This window comes from Fukomys damarensis, unplaced genomic scaffold (assembly GCF_012274545.1).
Source record: "Fukomys damarensis isolate Sample0158 unplaced genomic scaffold, DMR_v1.0_HiC HiC_scaffold_32, whole genome shotgun sequence".
Taxonomy (NCBI): domain Eukaryota; kingdom Metazoa; phylum Chordata; class Mammalia; order Rodentia; family Bathyergidae; genus Fukomys; species Fukomys damarensis.
In genome coordinates, this window is record NW_022900944.1 from 37,495,269 (window position 1) to 37,506,139 (window position 10,871).

The following is a 10,871-nucleotide window of genomic DNA, read 5'->3' on the forward strand; positions in this document are numbered from 1 at the left end:
TTAATTTTTTCCAGAGCAGGTCTGGGATACACAGTATACTAATGAAAGACAAGGTCAGAACATGACAAAGAATGCTACCACTCTTTTGAAGGATGGCTGTGTAGGGTGGAGTCTGGAAGCAAAGGGCTGGGGGGTGCTGCACTGTGGACCTTTAAGGTCTACAGCTCAGTGTTTGAATGGAGGATCACAAGCATTTCAACACCGGTTGAAGAAAGCTGGGCCGGCTGCTGTGATTGGAGACGTGGGGCAAGGAGGGGATCCGCCAAGGCAGTGACTGCATTCGGAACGGCTGGTGGTGCTCTCCCGTGCCTCGGCTTTGTGAGGATGGGGAGCCTCCCTATCCTGCCAGCCCTAGGATTCTGGAAACAGCCATCAAAGATAAACCCAACACTACAGAGAGGCTTTCCAACTGAGAGGGCTGACCCATGCCTCCTCTTCCATTGTCCTGGGTGCTCAGGTTGCTTGGGTACTGCTGGGAGGCAGGGGGCCAACCAGGAAGGGTTCCCACCAGTGGCTACTGGCTTCCCTCCTGGTCAGATGCTTGGTTCTGCACCTGTAGAAGAAAACAAGCAGAGGGGGCAGGGGGCATAGTACAGCTGGAAAGAGCCACCTGCTAACATCTAGTTCCACAACCCTATGTCTTGGGAGGTTTGGCAGCCCTGGGGCCACTCTAGATTATCTTCTTGCAAGTTAAAGGTATGAGGAATGAACTGGGGCCTGATGCATCCTAAGTGCATCTTCTACTACTGAGCTGCATGCCCAGCCCCTTCAGTGTTCTGAGATGTGGGATCCTGCATTTCCATCTAGCCCATTCTTTTCCCAGAGCAGTGCTGCTCAGGCCCTGGGCAGCAGTGAGGGCCATCTGAGCCCAGCAGGCCAAGGACTCAGCTGGGCATGGGGAAAGAGGGACTTCACTGCCAACCCCCATGCCCTAGCCTTGCTGGGAGAGCCCAGTGGGCAGTGTGACGGTGGCCCACCTTCCAGACGGCAGAGAGTGGAGGTTGGGGAGTACAGAACTCAGAACATCAGTACAGAATTTGATGCTGCATAAAGGGCCCTTCACAGTCCCAGGGTTGGGCCTTCTCCATCCAGGAATCCCTGTGTGCCACACCCTGGGAGGTCCGTGCTGTGAGGACAGTTTGAGGACCCTGGGGCAGTATGAGGGTGGGGCTGGGGAGAGGACAGAAATGGAGGTTTAACCAATTTACCAAGTGGTTCTTATGCAAGGGATTTAGGGCCATGGAACACACCTGTGAGACTTCCTCTACAGTGTTTAAACTTCCTGTCCCCTGCCTTCCAGAAGGAGACATTTCAGCCCAGAACTGACCCAAGTGCCAAGCTGCCTGGTAGCACCCCCTAGTGCTGCTGGCCCAAAGTTGAGACAAACAGCAAGGCAGGGTCCAACCTTCATGTGAGCATTGCTCTGGGGTAGAAATCCCATGTTTTCCCCACAGGAACCTGCACAAACGTAAGTCCTTCCTTGCTTACCCGGAGGCCATAAGGACCCAGTATGAGAAGGTAGGGAAAGAGGCGGGACCAGTCCACTCACCACCTGCTCTGTGGCTGTCCTTCCCTCCAGAGGGGTCCTCTGGCTCCTGGACTCCTGTTGGGCCTCAGTAGCTGGGCGTGAGCAGCACTTGTTACCAGGGACCCTGTTCTCCTCAGTGTCCTTTGTCCCTGTGCAGAATATCACCAGTTACCAGGGCATGGTGGTGCACACCTGGAATCCCAGTACTCGGGAGGCTGAAGTAGGAGTATCACCACCACAAGTCCAAGGCCAGCCTGGGGTACAGAGTGAGACCCTGTCTCGTTAAAAAAGAAACAAGTAACTCTCCAGTTAATGGCCAAGCTCAGAGGGCCCAGAGGACTCCCTCAGGGACCCAGAAGTGCTGTAGAGCTTGAGAGGACAAGAGGCAGATGGGCTAGGACACAGCTGTGACTCCTGATAGCTACTGAGTGTGACAGACAACCCAGAACCACGAGTCCCCCAGCCAAGGAACAGGCAAAAGGAGCCCAAGGTACACTGAGGAGGGGAGGCCTGCAGACAAAGCACCATCAGTCCCTTTGGCACCCTGACATGTTCAGAGGCAGGAAAAGCTGGGGCCCGCTGGGAATATGCCCTGGGCCCTCCCTTGGGGCCTGACCTGCAGCCTGGGCCCTGTTGTGGTCCATGTGCTCCAGACTCTCCAACAGCCTGTCCACCTGGGCTTTGATCTGGCTGAGCTCCCCCTGGATGGAGTGTAGCTCCTCGGTCCGCACTGTTGGGGAGACGCCAGCGTTGGTGCCTGCAGAGCCCTCAAAGGCCAAGAGCACGGCTCCCAGGGCTCCTGGGCCTGCTGTCACTTCACATGAGCCACCCAGCTCCTCCCAGCAGCTGTGGTAGTACTTACGCTTGACCTGCTCGGGGGGCAGGTATCTGCTCCTAGAGGACTTGTAGGGGCTGCAGCTGCTCTTGACCCCCAGACCCATGAAAGTCCTTCGGAGATTGCCAGGCACTTGGTTGATGAGTGGGGGGATCCCCTGGCATCCATACACTCTACAGGGACAGGACAGAGGAGGAGTAAGGCCCCCCAGCCCCATGGGCTCCCCTGGGGACATGGGTCAGGTGCACGCACCTGCAGGGGGCGTCTTCTCGGCGCAGCTCGTAGTTCAAGCCATAGTTGCTGCTGCTGCTGTGGAGATAGAGTAAATGGGAAAGGAGTGTGTGTCATTGTCCAGGGCCAGAGTCTTCTTGGTCCCCAGCTGAATTTGGGGAAACTGAAGTATGCAGCTCTTCCTTAGGGTGCCAAGATTTTCCACTGGAAGACCCCAGGGACTCCCAGAGTTACTCCTGAGACCACAGCCAAGCAGCTTTCCCCTGCTTGGCTTCTGGTAAGGGATCCCTCCCTGTGGTTCCAGGTGGCAGGATGGGGACAGTTGCCTCCAAAAGCTCCACTGCCTAAGCCAGGCACTATGGATCCGAGTCTGGCAAAGGATGAAAGGGGAGAGTTAAAGTCAGAGCCCAAAGCCAAGGTGAGTGTAAGAGCCATTAATCCGGGTGTGGGAACTGCCAGGGTGCAGGGCCAGCAGACAAGGTCAGGACTGTCGCCAGGCCACCTGCTCCTTGGCTGCAGGCCCTGGAAAACCATGACCTGGCCTCCAAATGGTCCCAAGCTCACATAGGCCAGCCTCACCCTTTTCACAGGCTCCGAGCCTCCAGGACACTAGTGCAGGAGGGGTGTGGGATCCGTGCTTTCAGAAAGACAACTGGGTCCCTCCAGCCTGGGAGGAAGGGGGTCCCGGGCGCTGGGGCTGGGCAGGAGGCAGTGAATTGGGGGAAGGGAAAGGGATCCATGCGGGAAGGTAAAATTCTGAAATGACTCTGTGGGACTTGTAAACCCCGTGGCCAGTTGAGGGCCAGCCCAAGAGGGGCCCCAACGGAGGAACGCTGACCCCTCCCATGCATCCCGCAGGGTCCCCAGAATGCAGGCGAGGTTTCAGGCCAGCCCCGTTTTCCGGCCCCAGGAGATCTGGACGGGCGACGGGAAGTGCGGGACTGCGGCGCTCATTCTGATCTCAGGAAGAGGAGAAAGAAAGGCAGCGGGCAGCTCTAGGGGAGGGAGGGCTGCGACGCCTTGCCCGCCTGGCGCTGTGGGGTTGAGGCCAGGCAGAGCGCCAGGAAACTACTCCAAATTTGATTGAGCAGAAACCGGACCCAAGTGGTGCTTCCCGCCGACCACCTGGGGCACCGGGTGAGGGAAGGACTCCCTGTAGCATTGGTGGTTCAGTGGTAGAATTCTCGCCTGCCACGCGGGAGGCCCGGGTTCGATTCCCGGCCAATGCACGTGCTGTTTTTTTTGTCCTTTAGGTTTCCCAAATTGATTTGTTTTAAGTGTACTTCTAAGAGTGAGCAGGGACGAACACTTTAAAGTAACAGGATTTTGTCAACTGCTTCCCACTTTGAGACAGGCTGGATGGAATGGAGTCAGGGAGCTTGCGTTCATACTGTTGCAGGCAGGGATCCCTCCAGTTTAAGGGCCACCCTACCCTCCTCTCCTTTGCCAGTACTGGGGCCTGAGTCCCCAACAGGTCCCAAGAGGGTGGCTTGTTTACACCAGGGCAGGCTGCAGCTGCCTCCTGGTCAGGGCTGATGGTCACAGCCTGCAAGCCTGGGACTTGCACCAGAAGCAAACCAAAAGGCCGGGTTAGAAGCCGTTCAGGAGCCCAGTGCCTGGCAGAGCCCTGTCCCCACCAGTTCCTCCCTGGGGACCATCCCAAGAGGGCCATCGATATCACCACAGCCTCCCACCATGCTACCCAGTATCGGAGGAAGCACTTGGTTGTACTCACTGGAGTCCTCGGGGCATAATGAGGCCTGGAGGAGGTCACCAGTGTCCCTTGAATGCCAGGGACCCCTCTGAAAGGGCTGCTACAGGCCTGTTCCCTCCCCATCTGACTGCACCCCACCATGGACAACCCCACCCCAGGGAGGGTGGACAGGGCTAACGGAATGTGCTGCTGGAAGGGTTGAGATGAAAACAGGAAATCTGATGAGGGCAACTCAAACTGTAGAACTGAAAAAGCGTCATTTAATCTCAAAAATGGGGGCTGGGGATTTAGCTCAATGGTTCTTCCACCTGCCTAGGAAGTGCAAGGACCTGCATTTGTTCTGTTTGATCCCCGGTACAAGAAAAAAAAAAAATACTAACAAAAATGGCCCTTTATTGGGCCATGGTGGCACAGGCTGTAATTGAAGTACTTGGGAGCTGAGGCAAGAAGATCTAAACTGAAGTCCTGCCTGGGCCTTTCAGTGAGACCCTGTCTCAAAATAAAAATTAAAAAAGCATTGAAGATATAGCTTAGTGGCAGAGCACTCACACTGATAAATGGGAGGCGGCCCTGGATTTCACCCCTCTTTGGCATCCCCCCCCAAAAAAAAATTGTTTTTCTTTACATTTCCTGAGCAAGATGTTATCCAGAAAGGTTCTCATTTACTGCCTCCTAAATATCTATACCTAGCGAAAGCCCCAAGGTCCACAGGCGAAGCTCCCCAAGAGAGCTCTGGCCCTGGGCAGGCAGAGGCACACCACTCCCCATCAGCAGGATGGCTTTGGTTATGTCAGCTGGGGGGGCACCCAGAATGTGCCGTCCACTCCCCCAGTTTACAGACAAAACCTGAGCCCAGGGGACAAGGGAACCTTCTCACAGGGCTCACAACCTGAGCCATGTGCAGCCAACATACTTAGGGAGCCTGTGGGGTCCTTGTCCTGCCTCAGGGAACCCACACGAGCCAGCAGCCAGCCTCCCTTCCAGGGAGGCCCTGGACAGACTCACCGGAAGCCGGCTGTGTCTTGGTGTCTCTTCTGTCCTGGCTGGCCAGGGCCGGGCCTGGGCTCCCCAGCCATGTCCAAATCTAAAGAGAGCAAGAAACAGTGCAGGGGACAAAGAAAGGGGTGCAGGGGAAGCGACAAATACACACGGGGCCCTGCCCTGCTCCCAAGCTCCGGGGGGAGGCACAGCTCCTGTCCTGCAGATGGACACCCTCGCTTGGTCTCTGATGGACCGTCACCCAACCTAGGATTGGGCTAGGGCTCCCAGGGTCATCTCCTACACAAGAAGACAAATGAGCCTTTGGCAGGTTTCCAAACAAAGCTATCTCATGGCCGAGACCCAGACCCACAGTCAGAATCATCCCCTTGCCCAGCCCTAAATTTGGGTAATATCTTCATTGGGGAGGGAGAGGATACCTGGGAGGACCCTCGAGCGTGATGAGCAGACACCAGGCCTGGTCTAGGTTAATTCTCCAGTGTCCTCCTGCTACCTGCCTGGGATGGACAGAGAGTGTGCCCGGCCACCTGTGCTGCCCGCCCACTGCCAGGCCCACGGCCCACACCCAGCCCTGTGCTAATCCTGTGCTGGCTGCTGCCTCTGCTGAAAGAGCCCAGCGTGGCTCAGAGGAGAAGCAAAGTGAGCACTTTCTACAAAAGAGTCTCAAGTTCGCAGTGCTCAGATGAACAATCTCCCTGATTATTCACCATGGACGCACAGAAGGGGGAGGGACCTGGTACAAGATGTGACATCTTGGCCCCCTCATTGGCCCTCTCTCTGGGCTCCAGTACTCAAAGGTCTCTCTCCTCTCACACCCGACTCGTAAGCAATTAGAGAGGACAGTGATGTTTTTGGAAATCTTATTAAAGTGAATTTGACACATCTGAAATTCAAATTAGAAGATTTATGGTTACCAATTAGTTAAGTGTTACCAGGAGACTTTTTTTTTTTTTTTTTTTTTTTTTTCGAAATTTTTTTTTTTTTTTTTTTTTTTGATTCCGGGAATCAAACCCAGAAAGTGTGCTTATGAGGCAGGCATGGTGCCACTAAGCTAAATCTTCAGCCCTGGAGACACTTTTTTAAAAAGAAAATACAGCTAGGTATGACTTTGTAATCCCAGCACTCTGGAAGACCAAGGCAAGAGAATTGCAAATTTGAAAGCAGCCTGGCTGACTTAGCAAGATCTTGACTCAAAATAAAATTTAAAAATTCTAAAGGGCTGGGGAATGTAGTTCAGGGCGAAGGCGCTGGGTTCAATCACCTGTACTGGGAAGGAGGAGGAGGAAGAGATAGAGGAGGAAGAAGAGAAGAGGAAGAAGAGGAGAAAGAGGAAGAAGAGGAAGAGGAGATACAAAGGAGTCCTAATTTCTGCAGGCCAGTTTATAGTGATATCCTGAGGTCAACGAAGCAGAGAACAAGGCTTCATGAGGACCACTATCCTGCGGTTGCAGTTTTGGTTGCACTGGCACGAGGTGCTGCTGGCAAAAGGACCACGTCTCCACTTAGTGTGGGTGGAGGGTTCCCTGGGACATGGTGCTGGCTGCATGAAGTGGATTGAGAGGAGCAAAGAACTTGGGCAAACGGGAGGAGGGTGCTGAGGACCACCCTGGGTTCCCCCTTACCATCTGGGCAGAGGTGCACGGGGTGCTAGGCCTGAGACCAGCCCCAGATTTGCTGTGACCTGGGGAAAGCAGCCAGCTGGTGGTTACCCTGCTTGGGGTTGGGATCTGCAGCAATGTCTGAGGTCAGATCTGGGGTGGGGTGGGCTGGGGATTTAGCTCAATGATTCCGCTGCCTGTCTCGCAAGTGCAAGGACCCAAGTTTGATCCCTGGTACCAAAAACAAAAAAACAAACAAAAAAGATCTGGGTTGGGGAGAGGAACCACATGGTTGCTAGTAGAACCAGGGGCTGACCCTGAGGGCAACATCCAGGCCCAGACTGTGGGTCCTCTGCTCCAGGATCCCTGGTATTTAATGATGCCAAGAACAGGTAGGACCCCATCCCCATATTCCCAAATGCAGGGCAGGCTTTGTATGTGTGCACAATGTGTGATCTGGAAAGCAAGACATTTGCAACTGTTCTGGGAACAGAAGGAATGAAAGAAGCAGCGCTTTCTGGCTCCGGGAACCCAAAACATGTATGAGTAGTGTATGAATTTTTGTTTTGAATTGGGTAGTGACACACATCTATATCCCAGCACTCAGGTGGTTGAGGAAAGAATATTGAAGCAAGTTCAAGGCCAGCCTAGACCACATAGTGAGTTCAAGGCCAGCCTGGAATACATGGTGAGATCTTGTGTAAATAAATAAGTTTTCATTTTGAGAGAGGGTCTTGCTTAGTTTCCAGATGGGCCTCGAATCTGTGATCCTCCTGCCTCAGCCTCCCTAAATGCTGAGATTCCAGGAATGAGCCACCAGGCCTGGCTCACGAAATAATTCTTCTTTCAGGTCTTTTTCGTTCACCTACATCTTAGAGCACGACAGCATTCTGCTCCATACAGGGGACAAGGTGAGGAATCTGCCACCTTTCTATCCTCTCCACCGGCTCAAGGCAGGGTAGGGAGGAGCTGCTCGATCGGCTCCAGGTGGCCCCAGAAGGACTTCCTAAGACACTCCCTCCTTCCCATCTGCTGTGACTCTGGGCTGGGGAGGACTTGAGTAGGACTGTGAGCAAATGGGAGTATAATGAATGACAGCAGATGACTGAAAGACAGGAGGTAAGCATTAAGGTGGGAGGAAAGCAGAATGAAACAGAGACCAAGCCAATGTAAGAACAATGTAAGAGAAAGAAGTGGAAAGAGGTGGACACGTCCAAAAACTGGCCCCTAGAGTTCATCAAGCAGCCTCCCAGGCACATTTCTCTGAATTCATCAGATCAATACAAAGTAGTTAATTTATTTCCCCAGTGTTCCCTGGAAAAAAAACGAAAGGGTAGATCATCTCCAATATTGAAGGCTGCAAGCAGCGTTTAACAGTGAGTGACTGGCTCTTCTGATCAGAAGACCCACGGGCCCTAGCTGATGACAGGAAGAAGCAGCAACTCAGTCTTTGGTGGCGGCAGCAGTAGCAGCTACATCTAGCTTTCAAAAATGGTGGCATTTCTGTCCCACTTCTGTGGTGCCTCCTCCATGCCGTGTTGTGTGATCTCTTCCAGATCTGATTCTCCAACCCTTTCAGAGTTTCTGAGCTGACAAGTATCTTCCACGAACTTACTTTTACTTGGAGTGGCCGGAGTTAGTTTCTGAAGTTTAAAGCTAAGAATTTAGATCAATACAAAAATAGGGCCAGGAGCTCTAAACAAGAAGTGGCCAGAGGACACTGAAAATCCAGCTAGTATTAAGGAATGGGACTGTAGCAGCCAGTGACCTGCCATGGTGAGACAGTTAATCCTGTGGTCCCCTAGAACAATGCACCAACAAAGGCAAGGCTTTGAGGGGCTTAGTGGATCCTGCCATAGAAAAGTACAAAGGGTGGCATGGCAGCACATGCCTGTAATCCCACATCCTGGAAGAATGGACCACAAATTCCATTTCAGCCTGGGCAAGTGAGCCACTTATTGAGATCCTGTCTCAAAATAAAAACACATTTTGTTGGCAGAGTGGGTTAATTATGGCCATAGGAAGGCAATGCCCAAAGGATGCCTCCATCTTTGGTTACCCTAGGCTGTGAAGCTAAGATTTTTTTCTGTGCATGGCCTGCAGGGAACACTTGCCAAGTGCACCACAAGCCAGTCCCCAGGGTGCATGAAGATAACATGTTTACATCCATGTTTATATTTTCCCTTTAAAGATTTTATTAAAAAATTTATTTTTTTTCATAATGTGCATAATATTTTAGTATACTACAGGGAGACAGTTCATAAGTAATACATAAAAACATATTGGAGGGCTGCGGATTTAGCTCAGTGTTTCTGCCGCCTGCCTTGCAAGCACAAAGACCTGAGTTTGATCCCCGGTACCAAAAAAAAAAAAACCCAAAAAAACACAACATATTGGAAGCTGGGAGTGGTGTCACACACCTGTAATCCCAGCATTCGGGAGGCTGAGGCAGGAGGATCACTGTGAGTTCGAGACCAGCCTGGGCTACACAGTGAGTTCCAGGTCAGTCTCACTACATAGTGAGACCCTATCTCAAAAAAAAAAAAAAAAAAAAAATGGAGGCATAAGTTCAAGTTTTTTGATTTTTTGAGGGTACTGGGGATCAAACTCAGGAATTTTTGCTTGTGTGGCAGATGGCAGAGCCACTGAGCTAAATCCCTGATCATTAGCTCAAGTTTTTATAGATAGATGTTTGCAATCAAAATATACAAAAAGTGTAACAAGTTGCCAGGTTTATATCCAAGAAAGCACTGGAAAAAAATATGCAGACCACACAGCTGTCATCTCGGCAGCATTCAGAGGATGAGGCAGGAGGAGAACAGCAAGTTGGAGAAGTTGGAGGAGGCCAGCATCAGCTTCATATACTCCTTCTCCCCCCACCCATACTGGGGATCAAACTTAGGACCTTGTGTTTGTGAGGTAGGTGCAGTACCCCTAAGCTAAATTCCTGGCAAGCTACATGGAGAGTTCAAAGCCAGCATGAACTACATACTGAAACTGTATTAAAAAAAAAAAAAAAAAGAGAGAGAGAGAGAAAAGCCTTGTTTTCTAGAACCACATTTTAGAACACAAGCTTGAGCCAGAAGGGATCCCAAGGGGTCCTCTGCCCAGTTCTGGAAAAACTTTAGTTCTTCCTCCAGGGAAGCCCAAATATGTCTTGTTGCAAGGTACATTCCTCTCTCTCTCTCTCTCTCTCTCTCTCTCTCTCTCTCCCCCACGGACAGAAGTTGTTGTTCCTACTGCTGGTTTAGACTCGCCTAGCGGGCTCCCTTGTCTAATATCTCTGGAAGATAAACAAACAAGGAAGGAACATTTTTTGAAAGGCTACTGGCATAAGAAAGCCTTTTCTGCGCTGGAGGTGCCGGGGATTGAACCCGGGGCCTCGTGCATGCTAAGCACGCGCTCTACCACTGAGCTACACCCCCGTTGAGCAGCCTCAGCGACCTAGCTCCAATACACATTTTCACTAGTCACTTCTCCAATACTCGAAGGAAGCAGTACGAACGTTTATAGCTCCTGGGGAAAAAACACACCCTGGCCTGAGTTTACCAGATAAGGGAAAATAAATTTCTCAGATAAAACTCCACAGAAATAGACACAGCATGGGTCAGGGCTTGTAAAATTTCCAGAACTTATTACGGCGATCCATCATGAGGTGCAACATCTTTACCATAAATAATAATTTATCCAACACGTGCTTATGGCCTAATCTGTACTTTTTCCTGGGAATGTTGCCCGATCCCGGATAGAAAAGCCAGGAGCGCCGGGGAGAGGCAGCGCCTCAGGCTGAGCCCTGCGCTCCCCGATTCTGCCTTTGGGTGCCAGGTCTCCGGCCGTGGGAACCGCAAAGGAGATCCCTCGGTGCGGGCCGAGGTTGTTCTCCCGAATTCGGCGTCCACACCTGTGCGGACCCGGGAGGCGACCCCGCCCCGCCGACTCGGGACAGCACCTGTGGGAGGGTCCGGG

At 52.2% G+C, this 10,871-nt stretch overlaps 1 protein-coding gene and 2 non-coding genes across 3 annotated transcripts in view; 1 reads left to right on the top strand and 2 right to left on the bottom strand.

Moving 5' to 3' along the window:
• Positions 1–10,871, bottom strand: part of LOC104876469 (RNA-binding Raly-like protein) — an 11,155-nt gene continuing 284 nt past the window's right edge. The window contains exons 2-7 of the mRNA XM_010644512.3: positions 5,314–5,392; positions 2,616–2,672; positions 2,391–2,536; positions 2,145–2,258; positions 1,550–1,677; positions 1–553 (exon numbers count right to left, since the gene is read on the bottom strand). Coding sequence (XP_010642814.2) covers positions 515–553; positions 1,550–1,677; positions 2,145–2,258; positions 2,391–2,536; positions 2,616–2,672; positions 5,314–5,384 — 555 coding nt within the window. The 5' untranslated portion in view covers positions 5,385–5,392 and the 3' untranslated portion in view covers positions 1–514. The remainder of the gene's footprint in view (positions 554–1,549; positions 1,678–2,144; positions 2,259–2,390; positions 2,537–2,615; positions 2,673–5,313; positions 5,393–10,871) is intronic.
• Trnag-gcc lies at positions 3,753–3,823 on the top strand. Its single transcript has one exon. It is a non-coding gene; the product is annotated as a tRNA-Gly (tRNA).
• On the bottom strand, positions 10,259–10,330 carry Trnaa-agc. The gene has a single exon. It is a non-coding gene; the product is annotated as a tRNA-Ala (tRNA).